The sequence below is a fragment of the Asterias rubens genome, chromosome 6 (assembly GCF_902459465.1).
Source record: "Asterias rubens chromosome 6, eAstRub1.3, whole genome shotgun sequence".
NCBI classification, from domain to species: Eukaryota; Metazoa; Echinodermata; class Asteroidea; order Forcipulatida; family Asteriidae; genus Asterias; species Asterias rubens.
The window spans coordinates 8,056,100-8,075,310 of record NC_047067.1 but is presented as its reverse complement, the minus strand read 5'-3'; the positions used below and the strand labels follow the sequence as shown (position 1 = coordinate 8,075,310).

The 19,211-nt window shown below is 37.1% G+C and overlaps 1 protein-coding gene across 1 annotated transcript in view; it reads left to right on the top strand.

The window, feature by feature from the left end:
- LOC117291325 (titin-like) overlaps positions 1 to 19,211 on the top strand; it is a gene marked incomplete at its 3' end in the record, with an annotated part of 251,619 nt that overhangs the window by 17,972 nt on the left and 214,436 nt on the right. The window contains exons 7-14 of the mRNA XM_033772967.1: positions 6,552 to 6,614; positions 7,967 to 8,075; positions 13,582 to 13,672; positions 14,678 to 14,791; positions 16,593 to 16,709; positions 17,402 to 17,576; positions 18,385 to 18,614; positions 19,058 to 19,180. Of these exons, the coding sequence (XP_033628858.1) occupies positions 6,552 to 6,614; positions 7,967 to 8,075; positions 13,582 to 13,672; positions 14,678 to 14,791; positions 16,593 to 16,709; positions 17,402 to 17,576; positions 18,385 to 18,614; positions 19,058 to 19,180 (1,022 nt within the window). The remainder of the gene's footprint in view (positions 1 to 6,551; positions 6,615 to 7,966; positions 8,076 to 13,581; positions 13,673 to 14,677; positions 14,792 to 16,592; positions 16,710 to 17,401; positions 17,577 to 18,384; positions 18,615 to 19,057; positions 19,181 to 19,211) is intronic.

Below are 19,211 nucleotides of genomic sequence, written 5' to 3'. Positions count from 1 at the left end.
GAAGTATCAGGCCTGGGTGGACTCATCCACCTTTCTCTCTCTCCTGAGTCTTTGTGGTTTTCTGATGTTTAAAATGTTACTTTCAAAACATATTTGTAGATTTTCTTCACTGGGGCACATGCACCATGGCATTTCTACTGGAGCCTTTCAAGGGCACCAAGGCATTGATTAGGGGGCATGAAGCAAACACCTTTGTTGCCTTCTTGACCTGGATTCTCTCCACTCACTGTCTGGAGCAAAACTTGCAACCAAAGGAAGATGCACTGGGTTCCTACTAACCGCACAACAAGAGCTTGAGCTACATAATTTTGAAAAGAAACATAAGGAATACAACACACAGACATACTGGCAAAGAAGCTGCAATGGCCTCTTCCACTTAAAAATAGGGGAGGCTAGGGAAAGTTTACTTGCATTATATTAGGGGAAAACACAAACACTTGAAACTAACTCAAGTAAGTTGGAAAAATCTACTCTTCTTTGACAGTGAAGTACAGTTACGATTTTACTGTTCAGTGTGGGAAATGCCTCAAGTGGAAGTGCTCCAAAATTGTAAGGAAAGTTGTTACCTACAATATACATTGGAATGATTGGAATAAAACATGCAGAAACTTTCCATTTAAATCATTGAACCCCAAATGACATTAGTGCTTGGGTTTGAAAAAAAGTGCATTCACTGCAAGACCTGCATTTATCATAATAAATTACTAAACTCTGACAAACGGCTCTTGGTTGTGTTTACTACCAGCCAAATGTAGCGTTTGTAAATATTATAAAGTTCTTTTGAGAATAATACCTTTAGTGCCTATATGGCCTAAAGAAAATTTACAATGTCAATGCTTGCATTTTTGCCATAGATAGTAACTGGTGTGTTGTTGAGGAACTACGTAGTAGGGGGAACTTAAAATTTAAGACCAAGCTAACCCGTAAAAATGTAGCAACGTCAGGCAATACATTTTCTAAGCTCAAACAACCTAAATGCTTATTGACAAAAACAACAAATTGTGTACATTTTAGGCACCCCAGTTTTGTTTTGTTTATTTGATTGTTTGTCTGTTGGTTGTTTGGGGATGTTGTTTGTTTGTTTGTTTGTTTTTGGTAGATCTTCAAAAAGACAAAACACTTTCTGCAATGTTGTACCATGGAGGTAGAAATAGATGTAGACTATGTTTATTTCAAACAGTGTTTTTGACACAGTGTTTTTGACACGGGACGTAGTGGAAATCTGAATTTTTTTGTCCTTTCATGCACAAACCAATTCTTTCCCACAAGATTTCCCCCCAATAAAAATTGGGGGGAAGTCTTGAGTAATATAAACAAAAATAATTAAATTAATGTTGTACTTTGTAATCATTGTAGGTCTACAATGTACATTGGCAGCCAGAGGGCATCTTCTTATCAAATTTTTGGTGCAGATGTACATACAACTTGTACAGGTATCTCTGGTGCAATAAATATCCCAGATGAAATGTAAATAAACATATATGTCAACGTGTTCATAACTTAGATCATGGAGGTAGAATGCTTAGATCATGGTCAGTTGGATATCAGCTCCATATATTCGTCTGTAGAAATAGTGTGCCAGTGTGTTGCAAAGTGTTATTGGCATACGTATGCACTACCTGTTTAATTAACACACCGCCCTGGGGATGAACCACCCTACATGCATTTCATGGGCAATTGGACATAGCGTGCATTGAATATACTATTAATATTTGTTTGACGGCCTTTTGTTTCACCACAATGTAAATACTCATAAAACAATTACTGCAGTCTACACCACAGGTTGTCCTTGGTTGGCTGCTAGAGCATGAACTAATAATTAATTATAATTACATCCCATGTTACAGAACAAATGTTTTTTAAATGTTTTTATTTTAATTTTAATAATGCATATTTTATATATGTTTTTTCAGCATTCCACCTTGAAAATACTTGAACAATTTTTTTTTTCTTCTGGGGTTTGTCACATTTCATATTCTGAGCATGCACTGCACCTCATCACCTTACACAATATGTAATGGGATATTCTTAAAATATAAAGCTTTAAAAATGTTTCCCCATGTGTGAATATTTTTCACAAGGTCAACTTCTTTGCACTTTCGCTTTCAATGGGGGGTTCCAGTCAGTGAGTTTGACGGATCCACCTACGGTTTTAAAGGGTTTTGGTACTTTGTGTACGACGCAGTCCACAGATTTATATGGTTTAAAGATATTGATAGTAGAAAGTTCCTCCTAAAATATTACTTGCTAAGGTGCTGTGGTGTAGTTTTTGTAAAACAATGTGAATTTTTATAAAACAATGTCATGCAATTATTTGTCATCTTAGAGAGATGAAAATTATTTTATTACATTACAATGTAGCATACAACGTAATGCGACTCTCCTGAATGCATTGCTCTGTGATTTTCACTTCTTTTTTTTCTAACTAAAAATAATTGATAACTATTGAAGCTGAAACTTGTACAGATAAATGATGGACAAACATCAACATTCACAGTGAGTAGTGATTCATGCCATGGTCAAAAACTTGATCTAAAAAGCTATCAAAAAGTGAATTTTATTGGTGTAGTGAATAGGCCTACTTGTTTGCATTGACATGCAAGGACAGTGTCATGGCAAAATACCACCCTTTAGCTGTGAAGCTACTAATAGTCTTCAGGCATTGGTCGTTACAATAATATGTTGTTATTGTACACAGGGGAGTGATTTAAAAGGTTCTGGCATGTTGGCTCTGGTTTCATAATAACTCTGTTTATTTAACAGAGTGGTTTGTGGTTTGGTATTTCATTTCAAGATAAGTCATACCTCTAGTCATACCCTTGGTAGGCTTGGTTTGAATAATGTTTTGGTTGACTGGGTTGGCTGTGTTGTTTTTAAAAGTTAAAAAGTTCCAGTAAAATGTTTGGTGCGCTTAAAGACACTGGACACTATTGGTAATTGTCAAAGACTAGTCTTCACAGTTGGTGTATCTCAACATATGCATAAAAATAACAAACCTTTGAAGATTTCAGCTCAAACGGTCGTAGAAGTTGCGAGATATTAATGAAAGAAAAAAACACCCTTGTCACACGAAATTGTGTACTTTCGGATGCTTGATTTTGAGACCTCATATTCTTAATCTGAGGTCTCCAAATCAAATTCGTGGAAAATTACTTCTTTCTCGAAAACTATGTCACTTCAGAGAGAGCTGTTTCTCAACGTTTTATACTACCAACCTCTCCCTATTATTCTAAATCCCCTAAAATTCCCAAAAGTTTGAGGGATTGTAAATGTAGGCCCAAATAACAATTTCTTTTTATCACTGGGCCAGGCATGTCAGTCTTATCCAAGTCCAAACATTTTGATGCTGAGTTACCATAGATTGGAGTATCCAAGCCAAATACACCAGTCATGGATAAAAACAAAACCCAAACAGATCGTTGTTTATGTTGAATGTCAATTTTATGCTAGGAAACAAAATGTGCAAAATACAGAAAACATTATACACAGACATACGTGAAATACTTGTCGGAATTTTTTCAAAAAACACAATCAAACCAATGTGATGGAATGTTCATTGTAGTTGCTGTCGCAGAGATAAAAGCTTGATGAATTACTTTTGTTATTTATAGTTTGCAAACAATATTTTCCCGTCCCTTTTAAAAAACGTCCTCGGCCGAGAGCCATAACTCATCCATCATTCAGACTGGGACGCCTGGCATTCTATATTGTATTTCATGAATGACATTTTTACTTTTCAAAGCTAACTTAACAAACAAGGTGTCTAGTGACCTATTTGTATTGTGGGTGTAGAAACCATGGAGTTGTGGAGGTTTACCAATTTGGGTTCAAGGACTCTCTCTAGTATATATGTGGCCCCACAAATTGAGGGTTATATCTTCCAGCAGTTGGAGAGCACTCCATTTTTTAATCGGAGGAAATCTGATTTTCTGGACAAGTTATTGGACCCCCACTTGTTGAAATTTTCACTTTGCACTGGTGTGAATGATGTATTTTTTGGAGGAATGAGGGAACTTAGCTTACAAAGTATGTCTCACTACATGTGTGAACAACTTGCATTTAGTTTTGAAACATTTCAAATTACAAGCATACTGTTATAACATTGATTACTAAAAACACAAAAATTGTGTTTTAGTCCGTGGGAGAACTAGTGTTGGGAATTTTTATTTGAATTTGTTAAATTATTTTTTTATTCCTATTTTTTTAAAAATGTTTTTTAAATGTTCATATATTTTGTAATGTGTATTTTAAAAACATGTTATTATTAATTGTACTATGTATTTTGGCTGCTAAGTTTATTTAGTAGATTTAAAATTTACATGAAGTTAGTTTATAATATTTATCCAACCGTTTAACAGAATCAAGAATTCCTATAGAATCAGACGTTATACAGAGTCTTAAAGGAACACGTTGCCTTGGATCGGTCGAGTTGGTCTTTGTAAAGCGTATGTAACCGTTTGTTATAGAGTGCATGATTAGAAAGGTAGGATATAATGATCCACACAAGTATCACTCGAAATTTCGTGGTTTTCCCTTTACCTCGGCGACAAACACGGTCGGCCATTTATGGGAGTCAAATTTTGACTGCCATAAATATCATTTATGGGAGTCAAATTTTTGACTGCCATAAATGGCCGACCATGTTAGTTCGCAAAGTAAAAGGAAAACCACGCAATTTCGAGGCAAATGTGTGTGGATCATCGTATTCTACTTTTAAAACATCTTTCTAACCATTGCATTTTATAACAAACGGTTACAAATATGCTTTTCAAAGACCAACTCGACCGATCCAACGCAACGTGTTCCTTTAACTACTAAACATGTAGGTCTGTTTGTCTTTTCAGTCCGACCTTTAGTCCATCAGTGGAATTAAAATATTCAATATTGACACAAACAGACTTGCTTTTCTGCATTTCCCCTGACAACCTAAGTGTTTATGGAAGTTTGGCTGATCCCTGGTGTCTGCATGGCAAAGATCACTGTCTATGGGTGGAGATAAATATCTGGACGCCATTGTCGCTGTTCGTTAAACTGATCAAAATCAAACTTATCTGGATAAACACACTCTATGAAATGATAATATTTTACTACGTGCGTGCTATTAATGAAAAAGTGTGCATGTGTACTTCTTAATTAAATAAAGTGACTTTTTAATGGATGGCTAGTACAAAAGAAGTTGAGAACAGGGTTCGCTATCATCTAACATACTACAAAGTTGTGTGTCATAAAAGTTTTATATTCTTTATATTTTTTTTAAAGGTGATTGTAATGTACTTGTACACCTTCTTTTATTTATAAATTCAATGTCTGAATAGCCTGGAATGAGAAAAACCCAAGACCAAACTCCAAGTATGACTTGATTTAAATTAGTTCTTGTAGCTCATCAAATTTAAAAACAAATGGGGCCAAAACTCACACTTCCTTGTTTAAAAAATGACATATTAAGATGTACTCATGTGATCAGAGTACAAATGAAAATGGCAGTTAATTAACTCAGATTGTAAGTTGTAATTGATTAAAATGCACAACTGTTCCCTTACTGATGGATTTGTTTGAATCCATTTTTGGATTTTTGTTTATAAAGGCCTACTTTACAATTGGTAGAATCTTGAATGCCATGAATTATTTCCTTATAACACCAGCTGGGAAATTCCGGATCTACTTCAACAAACAGCAGGACATGTTTGTGGGTAGAAAATAAAGCCCATAATTCAATTCTAAAAGAACATTGAACTGCATTTTCCCGCTATAAAGCTGGGCTGGTTTGACCTGTTTTTCAAATCCATTATAACCCTGTGACTTTTATAAAGGTTTAGATTTTGGGACAAACAATATATGATTGAACTATGAAGGGCTTGCGGCTGAAACTTTATGAACTGTTCCATTACGAACAATTCAAAGTTTTTGCATTTTTTTTTTTTTTTTTAATTGTATTTAGAAGTTAATGTACATTTACTGGATTGTTTACAAATGTGCTATTGTGCACATTGTTTGAAGCAATGTTAGAGCAAGATACAGTATATGACATACACATGATGGAGTTTGCTTTTGTGCAATTCCACTTATAGGAAATGCATTTTAAAACTATTCTACCTTGAGAAATATGTATGAATGACATAAATATCGTGCTTGAATTTCACACAACTCCTTTCAAAATATTTTTAAGCATTATTTGTTTCTTTAAAAAAAACGTCTTAAATCGAACGATGAATGAAATGAGGTATTTTTGGTAGAATTATTTAGTGTGCTACAATGTATAGCCCAGTTTGTACTTCCTACATTATACAAAACGCGAATCACTTTGCAACAGACAATTTGCTAGAGTTAAGACTTGCTCAACTCTTGTGCAGCATTCACAGCAAAAACAGAGCTGTAGCATCAAATTGGCTTCACACGATGCATTTCCAGGAAGTTTGAACCAGGCTTTAGACGTTACCTTTGGAGTGGGAAATAACAAAAACTGTGTAAGATGTTCATGCATGTGACTGACATAATGACAGAAAACTTAAAAGTATTTATCTAAGCATTGTATTTTGTTGTTGTTATTGCAGAGCCAGTCATGCAAGCATCTCAGATATCAGATCTCTTGAAGAGGAAGATTGCATTTCTATCAGGTATTGTTAAACCACTCATTAGACTTTATCCAGTCCACCTCTTTGCCCCTTTGCATCCTTCCCCTTTATATACCAAGAGGTTCTTGGAAATAGTTGAATGAGTTTAGGAAATAGACTTGATCCAGTCAAACACTTAGCCCTTTTGCATCCTTTACCGTACCAAGAGGATGTGTGTGTTCAACTATCAAAGCATAGAGAAAGGACCCTTTCTCTTTGATTAAAGGGACACGTTGCTTTATATCGGGCAAATTGGTCTATGAAGAGCGATGGAAACTGTTAATACAAGTGTGGTTAGAAAGATGTTTTAGAAGAATACATTGATCCACACAAGTATGCCTCTAAATTGTGTGGTTTTTGTTTTACTTTGCGAAATAACACTCAAAAATTTGACGTGCCATGTTAGTTCATGATGTAAAAGGAAAAACCACTTAAGTGTGGATCGTTATTTTACTTTTTTATCTTTCTAACCACATGCATTTCATAACAAACAGGTTCAAATGCTTTTCTATTTTGCCCAATTCAAGGCAACATGTCCCTTCAAGGAAATAGTTGAGTATAGGAAATAGACTTGATCCAGTCCACCACTTATGTCCGGTGGCATACTTCCCCAGGGTGTTCAACCACTAAGGAAACAGGTGAATGAGTATAGGAAATCAATTGAGGAAGTAGTTGGTGAGAATATTGGAAACAAGATTACAATGGATTAGTTACCAACAACATAGCCTTCAAGAGGGGTCTTTGTGATCAAAAGAGTAAAGGCCGATCATTCACCCTTTGGATTCCTTAGAGGCACTTTCACACTGCAGAGCAAACTCCAAGAAAATACCCCCCCCCCCCCAAAAAAAAAAAAAAAGAAAAAAAAAAACCACAAAAAAATCCAACAACAACAACCCTTAAACAAACAAACAAATAAACAAACAAAAATGTTTGTTTCACACTATGGCAATTTTCCTTGGAAGAATGAACACTTAATATGTTAACCCCAGAGTTATGGCGCTTATCCCTACTCCCAAGCAAGGGTAGCCATTTCACAGAGTTTGCCAGGGTTAGCATTTCAAGTATGAACAGGGTCAACTCAAGGTTCCCTGGAATTTCCCTTGGAAATACTTGCAGTGTGAAAGAGGCTAGAGTCCCCTACAAGTTAATGAAATGAAGCCAAATGGAAAGTTCCTTTGCATTTTTGTTCACATTCAACGACCAAATAGACCCCTTGCATAATGCGCTTTGCTGTTGAGGTCACAAACATGCTTTTACTGGCCCAGAGCACCTGTCGTCCAATGATCTGCCTCCTTTTGCCTCAGACTCAGTAAAGATCCCAATACTTAGTCTAACTTATTACCATTTTTTTACAGGAGGGAAAGATAGACGAGGTGGACCAATCATATCCTTCCCAGCCCAGTCTTCAGAAGTCTCTTTAGAGGACATTGCCACAAGTGTGTCGTATCTTGCCACGATACCAAGGTAATCACATCCGATACGCTCAAACTGCATGCCGATATGTACAAATTTTGGCCTATACTCAAAAGATAAACATTAACAAAATCTCAAAAATAAAATATAAAAAAATTAATGACGAGAAACCATAGAATGCTTCAAATTGCACAGTAAGGATTTTAAAACCATTGAAAACCAAGATAAACACCAAGTGAAAACATTCTAAAGTTCTTGGGCATAAAAAAACCTTGTTATTGTCCCTTTCTGACTGACCCAACAAATGTCGGAAATCCATCCTGGTCTTTCTTTTTCATTTTTTTTTTTCCATAAAAGAAATTATATTCCTCAAAAAGCTTTGTATGCCTTATCATACACAGTGTTCTATTACTAGGGTTTCCCTTGATTGTTCAAGAACTCAACAGGGCAACAACAGACAAATTTTTTATCACCTGCATTTGAAAACAGTATGGATTGTTTTGAAGATATTTTACTGGTCACAATATAAGTTATCACACAAGCGCGAGTGGAATACGGAAAAATATAGCGCTTCTGCGTCCCATATCCAACGATGAAAGGCCGAGTTGGATATGGGACGCAGACGTGCTATATTTTCCGTATTTTCACGAGCGCGCGTGTGATAACGTAGTTATCTTCAAGCAAACTTGGCGCGTGACATAGAACACACACGACACAGGTAGTGATATTAGCCGTGCAATAAAGGTTTTTATCACCTCTCCATTCTGCGAATCTGATTAGCGCGTACTTGAAGATAATGTCTATTATTACATGTAGGATGTCCTTAAACTGCTGAGTTCATTCGTACATAACTATCTATCCTGTAATAATTTATTATGGGTCCAACTACCGTGACCATTTTCTACAGAGGAATTCTTTCCTTTTGTCCATTCATAATTCCTTCTGTCATTTCCCCCAACAAATCATTAATGGCGAAAACCTGAACAATAACACAGTGGCCTTGTTATTTTCACCGGTTGAACTGGACACTAAAATGCATCCAACTGAGCTGTTCTGAAAGAATTCAAATAACTTCAGATGACCCGCAGTATATTTTCATCAAACTGAAGTGAATTGGTCTTTCCCACGCCACTCCTTGCTTGATAAAACTAAAAAGGAATACACACAAAATTGTGAAAGGCTTTCTGTAGGAAATATGCTGTAAGATGTGTGGACTGCACATGTATAGAATTTACAGCACTTGAAATATGTAGGCCTACCAATTTATTGGTTACACTATAAAAGAATTACACACGAAATAGACCCTTACCATGAAATATGTAAATTGCACATAGCGCCTGTGCACTAACATTTTGGTTGGCAAAATTAGGGAACATCGCGCTGTTTTGTACACGGCTAATGGGTGCGTGGCGCAGGCGCGATTGCGCGTCTGCTTAGTGAACAACTCTATGGCGTTTGCCAACCAACAGGGTCTGTATGCATGCGTGAATGTGATTAGCATATTTCACGGGAAGGGTCCATTGTGACTCTTCTGTAGGATAGAATGCTGCAAAAAGTGTGTGCTGCACATGAATGTACAGAACTTAAAAAATGTACAAATTTATTGGTTTACACAATAAAAGGAATACACAAAATTGTGACTGTCTTTCTGTAGGAGGACAGAATGCTGTAAAGTGTGTGCTGCACTTGTATAGAATTTATGACTTGAAATAATGTACCAATTTATTGGTTACGTCTGACATTTACAGTTAAAGTGTACAATATGGCAAGCCTTGGAAAGTGGGTTATATTTTATGACTTTCAACAAAATGCTGGCTGTCAATTGCCTGTGTATATAATACAGTCTTGTTTTGTAAATGGAAAAGATATTACATATGCTAGAATTGAGTGATGAAACTGTCATAGTTATATGTAGGTGTGCAGTGAGCAGTCCATGCATGAAATTCAAGGTCCTCCGTTTCACAAGGCTTGTAATGGGCTTGCACCATCCTACACCAATGAAAACTATAAACATCCTCCATATTTCTCTGGTCATCATCTACAGCCTGCAACTAGCTCCTGAGAGTTACTGTCTCCCTTGAAATGCTCAGTTCTAACTGTAATACAATCTAAAACAGTGAAGTCCTTGAGGGAAACTAACTGCGGGTCGTAGTCCCACTCCAAAAAGAAAAGATTGCCCATGCCATTGGTTTTCTTGGTTATCCATTGCATTTTTCAATCTCGACCTTAACCAACTCTGACAACAGTTTGATCTTGTTCGAAAGTGTAAAGTCGACTTAAGGAACTAGCTGCCCTCAAGCGTTCTATGCAGTGCCCTCAAGCGTTCTATGCAGTGTCCTCAAGCGTTCTATGCAGTGCCCTCAAGCGTTCTATGCAGTGCTCTCAAGCGTTCTATGCCTGGTGATCAGCAGAGCTGCCAATTCTCCCTGATTCTGCAGAAATGTCCTTGAAAATTAATTGATCTTAAAGGCAGTGGACACTATTGGTAATTACTCCAAATAATTATCATCATAAAACCTTTCTTGATACGAGTAATGGGTAGAGGTTGATGGTATAAAACATTGTGAGAAACAGCTCCCTCTGAAAAGACGTAGTTTTCGAGAAAGAAGTAATTTTCCCCGAATTTGATTTCGAGATCTCAAGTTAAGAATTTGAGGTCTCGAAATCAAGCATCAGAAAGCAAACAAATTCGTGTGACAAGGGTGTTTTTTCTTTCATTATTATCTCGCAAATTCGACGACCGATTGAGCTCAAATTTTTACATGTTTGTTATTTTATGCATATGTTGAGACAAACAAACTGTGAAGACTAGTCTTTGACAATTGCCAATAGTGTCCACTGTCTTTAACATGTTCTGGGGAACAAATTTGAAATTCTCCCTTGTTATGGAACTGCACGTTGAACGTAATAGGAGACTTTCCAACACTAGGTGGCAGCAGACATACCGGGTAAATTTCCATTGTTTACGTAGTTCTGAGCATGCGCATAATTCTGAGACTTACCCGGTAAGTCTGCTGCCCTCTATCGTCCCAGAAAGTCTCCCATTATAAATATCTCCCTGATTGTTGTACAAAATCCCCCGAATGGGAGACTTTTGAGTCGCTGGCGGCAGCAGACATACATGTAGCAGTCCTTTTTTGCAGCTCTGAGCATGAGTGCAGATGCTCAGTGTTGCACGCGTAGGTCTGAGCATGCACACAACTGGCGAGAACTGTGATAAAAGGACCGCCCAAAGTTCTCCTTTTGCAAGATGCAATTGTTGGCAGCTGTGGACCAGCCATACCTTCAGAAAAATATACAGTGCATAGTTCCTTTTATAGCAAAGAAAACTCTCTTCGGACAATATTGTCTACGTGTACACAGCAAGCATAACATTCTTCCTACATGTACATTGTACAAGTACTTTAGTCTGATTTCCAATTTTGCTGCCTGTGGAAAAAACCCAGACAAATAGGATTAAATAGCTTGAAAAGTCCATTGCAGCCTACACCATTAGTACATTTGTAGTACATGTACATGTAGGTCAGGCTTTATACATCAGAAAGTTTCCTACTTTTTTTCAAAGGACCAAATGTCATGACACATTGAATGTTCCCACAACCTTTTACAATCCATCTCGTCCCTACATACCACATTCTCCTGGCACATTACCATCTGCCTGACTGATGGAATCATGTCAATGGAGACATGATTCTTCAGAAGGGGGGTCGCAGACATTCTTAAGGTGGATTAAAATGATATGAGCGTTAATGTAATAATGTCTGGAGCTGTAAGTCAGGACTTGCAAGGGCGTCATCACAGCATTGCAAATTGGTGAAACCGTGCATGGATTTAAGAGTATTCAAGAAATATTTATTTGTTTTTATTTATTCATTTATTCATTCAAGCTTTGAAAAAAAACATTACAGTAATGTCATACAAATACAGGCGATTTAGAAAAAACCCAATCAAACCAAGAATTACGAAAAACAAACAAATGTGGAAACTACAATAAACAAACAGCAGCCTTGGGATTTCCCAAAAGCGAACTAAATCACTATAATTAAAAAAAGAACATATTTCAAAACACATAGGATTAGGCCTTTATGTATACACACTCTTAGAAAAACAATATTCAAACATTTTACAGTTTACATCAGTTAATTACATTTTGATCCAGCCATTTTGGCTAGACTGACAGAAATATTGTGATTTTTTGCATGTGGCAAAATTTTTATAAACATCCAATTGTGAATTTCTTTTCCCATTTAAAGACACTGGACACTATTGGTAATTGTCAAAGCTTAGTTTTTCACGGTTGGTGTATCTCAACATATGTATAAAATAACAAACCTCTGAAAATTTGAGCTCAATCGGTCGTCGAAGTTGTGAGATAATAATGAAATAAAAAACACCCTTGCCACACGAAGTTGTGAGCTTTCAGATGCTTGATTTCGAGACCTCAAATTCTAAATCTGAGGTCTCGAAATCAAATTCGCGGAAAATTGCTTCTTTCTCGAAAACTACGTCACTTCAAAGGGAGCCGTTTCTCACAATGATTTATACTATCAACCTCTCCCCATTACTCTTTATCAAGTAAGGTTTTAAGCTAATAATTATTTTGAGTAATTACCAATAGTGTTCACTGCCTTTAAGGATTTAGAAATGATAAATGATCAACATGATTAATGTGAGAGTACAATTACATCTCATATTATTAAACCATTCGTTACACTTGATCCACTGTGCATCCTTTCATTTAACCCGACCCCAACCCCTTTTAGCACTTGTATGTTCTTTGTTACTTGAACAATTTGCGGCATCTAGGTTTGGATAATTGAATAAAAACAAATAGGCAACCAGCATTTTGTCACATACAGGAAAAATACCTTAAAAGCACCTTGACGTTTGCCCCATCATCTGTTACTCAACTATGATGGTATCAGCACATGCTATGATGTTGTTTGTTTATATTGCCTACTCGGCACTGGTTCTGGCCTTTTCAATCTGATGCATTTATTAGTCTTATATTTTCTTTGGTTTAGTTGTTGTTGTTGTGATTCACAAAAATCTTTACAAATTCTTACAACAACATAATTTGGACAAATTCATGAGAAATTAGTAATTTCACATGAGGTTATCCCAGTTTTGACTTCAATAGATGGATTGCACATGTCGTCATTGACCACCATCTTTGATGAAAAATGTGCAGGAGTGAAAGGCTATCAGTGGCTAAGAGTTGTATTGTGCGCAGCGCATACACGCATGCACTTTTTCATTGTTTATCATCAAATATGGCGGTCGATTGTGCTTTGTGCAATCCATCTACAGTACACTTCTATACAACACTCATAATTGATACTGTTCAAACATTTGCATTACTCTTTTAGAGTTTAAACACAGTCTTTTATTTTACATCAAGTTAAAGTTAAACTTGGTTGTAATGAAAATGAGCAAGCTGATTTCCCTTGAAGCAGTGAATGATCATTATCTGTCACTCTAATGCATCGCCTCTACCAAATCAAATCAAGATAAGATTTGTGCATGACGTTTTTAACCATTTTTTTTTTTCTTTCAGTGAGGAGGCAAGAGAGCATGGCTACAGTATCATCACTGACATGCGGGCTTCCACCTGGCAGTCACTCAAGGCATTCTTCAAAGTACTACAGGTACCAGACTTTGATTGTCACATGTTAATCAGGAATATGATCAGCAAATATTGCAGCAGTAATCTTATTGCATTTTAAAAAGAAGTGAACTTATAAAAAAGAAGAGACAAAAAATTGTTAAAAAAAGAAATGAGGGGAACATTATAGCAGAGTTGGTGGCTTTAGGTCATTTGCAATAAGGGACCATATTGCAAGAGTTTGAAATTGTCCTTTTAAGAGAAAATATAATCAGTTGTTGCAGTTTGCGTACCAACCACAATGACCTGTGGGGTAAATGAAATTTGTAGAGGAAATGTTAAAAACAAATTAAATTGTTTGTTGCCTCATGTTTTGACCATAGAAGGGTCTTTCTCTAAGGCAACAAATTTGCCTTCCACAAAGACAAACTTTGTCACTGGTGATTCCTAGGTTAATTTGCTTTTAACCAGATGTTGTTGGTTTCGTATCCATGCACCAATCGGACCAAATTAATGCTCATTTGAAAATTCCCTTTGATAATTGAAAGGGCTTTTATAAAAAGCTTTGTACAGATCAAGTATTTTTTCCTGTATTAGCATGTTACAAATTTCTCATAACTCAGGTTGTGAAGTAGCATTTTCTCCAAGCGAGGTGACTCCCACGTAAGAGCTATATTACCTGTAGGACAAATAAACATTTTGTCATTGGAGAGGTTATGGCTTGTCACTTGTCAGTTGAACTGTAGCTGCACCTCAGAATGTTAATCATACATAACTGGGCCTGGAATAATATGCAGACCATGGAAGCCATGGCGTCCATTGCCCCCATGTCTTGGCCTTGGTGCCCTTGGTACCCCTTTAAAAGTTTTCCATTGACTGTGGTTTTCAAGATTATCCATTGGAAGTGCCCTTTGCATAATGAAATAGGGCCTTGTTCTTTTGAAGATGGAATTATAGGCCTGCAGAATTGATTTTTTTGTGAATTTGTTGCAATTTTTTTCTGTTTGCAATTTGTTCAGTAGGATGTTTGTTTATTTTTCCTCCATAGGAAGCAATACCAAGCGGCATACACTCTGTGTACGTCATCAAACCAGATGCGTTTTGGGAAAGTAAGAGAGCCAGTCTCAGCCTGAAGAAGGACAAACCACAGTATGGATTTGAGGTGAGCAGACACTACTCTCCAGACTCCATCTTAAAATTGAAAATGAACCATGTTGTTATTATTTATTCAGCCGTTAAATATCCACAATAAAAATAAAACCTCAGTATGGGTCCACATAACAGAAGGTAGAGAGATGAACTAAGTACTAATAGGGGGCATTGCTTGGCAACAGACAGCTCAGGATAGAGTGAAGTTGAGAATTGGTGAAGATGCTTTCCTCCTGCAGTGGAATAAAATAGGCTAGACAGATGATGGGTGGCTAGCCTTAGTGCGTAAAGCGCTCTTCTGTCACAAGTTTGGCCCTGTTTTGATTCCTGGCCAGGGCTATCCCACAAGAGGTAGAAAGTATTTACATCAAGTTTTTTTTTACTTTGAGACATTTGTGCTGTGAGTATATCAGGTTGAAGTTAGTGATTTGAAGAATATTACTTACATGGCAACAATTGGGCTGGGTTACTGTCTTATTGTTCAGGGAAATTGTTTTTGTAAAGCAACCTTCAGATGAACAATTCTTACTCATTGTCATGCATATTTCATTGAAAGTGGAGAAAGGGTTATGGTTGAGTTGAGTATGGGTATGGTTATTAGCTGGCTCTTGCATTAAATTTAGGTGCATGACATTGAAAGACTGTCTTCAGAAAGTGGTAATGAACTTTGCTCCAGTCATTATTTAGATTTAAGTACAGGGCTTGAATTTCAAGAAAAAATGCTCTAGACTGTGGGGATGTTAGCTAAGGATTTTAGCAATAGACAAGGGCCCCTGTTTGGTAAAGGCTTTGATAACAGATACTTGCTAAGCACAGAACAATCTTGCATAGCAGACACAGTTATCAACCAAAAGTCAATAAAGTTTACATTGTTGAGACTGGTGCCCCGCTTATCTTTGCTTAGCAATTCTTTGCCTAGCAAAATAATTTGCTAAGCTGTTTTTTCTGCATAACAGCTTTATGAAATTTGACCCGGAAATGTTCTTAACAGGCCTGAAGTAAAATTGATCTTGTTTTATTGAGCAGGAGAAGGTTTTGAATTGGAAACCTAAGTAACTTATTTTTAACTTAACCTTTAGGCCTATAAAGCTTACTGATTTAAAATAGAACAAAACATTGATTGGTGGTCTTGTTGTGATGATAAAATATATCCGCTTGTCAGGAAAACAAACCTGATTATGAAGCTATATACTGAAAATTCTGAACTTGACCCTCCTAAATGGTTTTGTGTTTTTCCTGAAAAAATATGGAAAGTTTAAAGACACTGAACATTTTTGGCAATTGTCAAAGACCAGTCTTCTCACTTGCTGTATCTCAATATGCATAAAATAACAAACCTGTGAAAATTTGACCTCAATTGGTTTTCGAAGTTGCTAGATAACTATGAAAGAAAGAACACCCTTGTCACACGAAGATGTGCTTTCAGATGCTTGATTTCGAAACCTCTAATTCTAAATCTGAGGTCGAAAAATCAAATTTGTGAAAAATGACTTTTCCCCAAAAAACTACGTTACTTCAGAGGGAGCCGTTTCTCACAATGTTTTATACCATCAATCTCTCCCCATTAATCATTACCAAGTAAGGTTTTATGCTGATAATTATTTTGAGTAATTACCAATAGTGTCAACTGCCTTTAATACAGGCTGTGAAGTTGATAGAAAATTCTGAAAGAATATTACCAGTCTTTTGCTTTCAGAACAATTGGTTCCTACCACCCCATTTTTAAACATTTCTGATGTCAATGTCTATCAAATTTTCAACTTTTAAAATTGATTTAGTATTTTCTTTTACAATTTGGTTCTTTTATTTTTTAGACCCTAATGTTGTCCAATCTCTCCAAACTGACAAAGTTTATTGACCTCGGTGACCTAACTGAAGACTTTGGAGGAACCCTGCCCTACAATCACACTGAATGGGTTCAGAACAGACAAGTAAGTGCACAAAATAATGGTACTTTAAAACTCCTTGGAAAAAAAGAAAAGAATTACAGCAACTTTGGACCAAAAGCTGTCCTTCTTTCAAGCCAACTCTAGTTTTGCACCCCTGTTAATTTGTTATTAAATTTTGTTTTATGAGATATCGCCCAACCCACAAGGCGAGGCGGCCATTTCCAAGTGATGGCTACACTGATGGCTATCGGCCATGGACAAGTTGCAACCTACATGTACTTCTGGGGCTGAGATAATTACGCTCCATAATAGTCCATAAGGATGTATGTATGGGTATCATCCATTATAGGAGCCTGGTTGGTTGAGCAGAATGCACTACCTTTCCAACTGTTTGGGAGCCCTGCTCGAGGTCACAAATTAAGTGTCATGACCGGGATTCGAACCCACACTCTGCTGCTGACAACACCGGGGCCCAATTTCATGGCTCTGCTTACCGTAAGCACAGAATTGGCACTTACGGAAGCAGGGAATTCTGTGCTTACGGCAAGCGTATTTCGCGGGTTATCCACAAACTTTTGCTCTTGCATGTAAGCGGGGGAATCGTGATCGTAAGCGCAGAATTCGGCGGTTAGCAGAGCCATGAAATTGGGTCCTGAGCTTGTGTCCGGTGAAATAGACCGCTCGGCCATGACACACCACAAATAATAGTTACCTGTCTTCTACATTCTCTTCAGGACTTTGAGAAGTTTATCAAGGATGCTGAAGTGGTACAAAAACGTTTCGACCAGGCTAACGAGGAGGTACTGTATCGGAGACAGGATGAACATCTCTCACCGGAGGACCTTATTAGGAGACACAGGAGACTGCGAGAGGTTGTCATCAATCAGCCAAGTGGTGTCTTACAGCTTGGTAAGAATACATTGTCATTTCAGGCCTGATACTTCATGGAGGCACCAAAGGCGTTTGCCTCTGTGCCTTATGGTCATTGCCTTGGTGCCCTTGTAATTTTTTTTTTATAAAGTGCTCTTTACCAAGGAGAGAATGCCTTGGTGCCCTTGCCTAAAAAAACGGAGCATACAGGCCTATTTAAGATTCAAGAAACTTTTTCACAGTTATTGCTGGCCAGTTTTTAACAATTTCAAGTTTATATATGTCAAAGTCTTGTTCATGCCTCTGCACGGTATCTTTTTTCAGGAACTTTTTGGCAGCTACTGGAGTTATTGTTTTCCTTTGAGAATATCTGAAACATTTACTTGACAAGGGAAAGACAACAGAGGTTTTCATAAAAGGAACCAGGATTTTTTGAGTAAAGCTTGGTGTGCATTCCAGTGAATTGAAAACCTCAACAAACATTTGTTGCAATTGTTGGCTTCTGAAGGCCCTGAACTTTGCCACAAATAGAAATAACCTCAGAACCTGCAGTCTTTGGCAGGGCTCAAAATTGTTTGTGGACCACAGGCGGGCCAGACAAGGCGAGCCGTCTTGTGTTGTTCAAGTCAATAGTTATACCTGTGTAATTTACTTCAATAAAAAAAAAAAAAAAATTAATGTTCAAATGTTGACTGTATAAAAGTTTTTCTTACCCAAAGACAAATGAGATAAGTTGGTTTGTCACCAAGGACAATCTTTCTCACTTTAAGGTTATTGCCTGTTCTATCTTTCTCTGTGTTGAGTTTCATAAACAGGTTACTTTCAATGTACATGTATCACTCTACAGGGCATGCTTTATTGAGACGGCTAAAGGAAGATGCAGATTCTGGCTTCAGGAGGGACGTCAAGGACCAGAGTGGTCTGACCGAGGATCAAGTCAGGCTACAGGGTCAAGTGGAACAGGTCCTGGAGGACCTACAAGACAAACAGAGTAAACTCAAGATATACCTGACAGATCGGGACCGAGAGCTTGGGGTCAATATGGACCTCAGCGAACTGGAAGGTGGGATCAAAAAGGTATGTATCAGGAAGAGTTTAGGCAAAGTTGCAGTAAATTGTAACTAATTTTTGCTGAATGCATCTTTTCTTTCTTTTCTGAATGTGTCCTGTTTTGCTGTCTTTTCTTTTCAAAAATGCCCTTGATGAAGCTTTGACTATTGAGTTGTAAGGAACAAATGATGACATAAAATATTCGCTTGTCAGGCAAACAACTTGATTATGAAGCTATATACTGAAAATTCTGAACTTGACCCTCGAAAATGGTTTTGTGGTTTTCCTTAAACTCATTACAGAGCTTATAAACATGGTGTTACTGCAAATGTCGATTTCAAGATTGTTTCACTGCCTGCAAAGTTTTCAAAGTCCTCAAGAATGAGCTTCCCAACAAAGTTTCAAAATAAAAACAAAGAAAATATCATCAAGAAATAACTGTTTTGTGATTGTGCTTTTGATTTGGACAGGTTGTTGATTGGATCGTCGGACCAGGGGAGAAACTTCTTGCGTCCCAGGTCAAAATCGGAAACTCTCTCAGCGAGGCCGATCAGCTCAGGAGAGAGCATGAAAAACTTGAACTGAAATGCACGGTAAGTATTGGTTAAAGCCATTTTGTTTTTC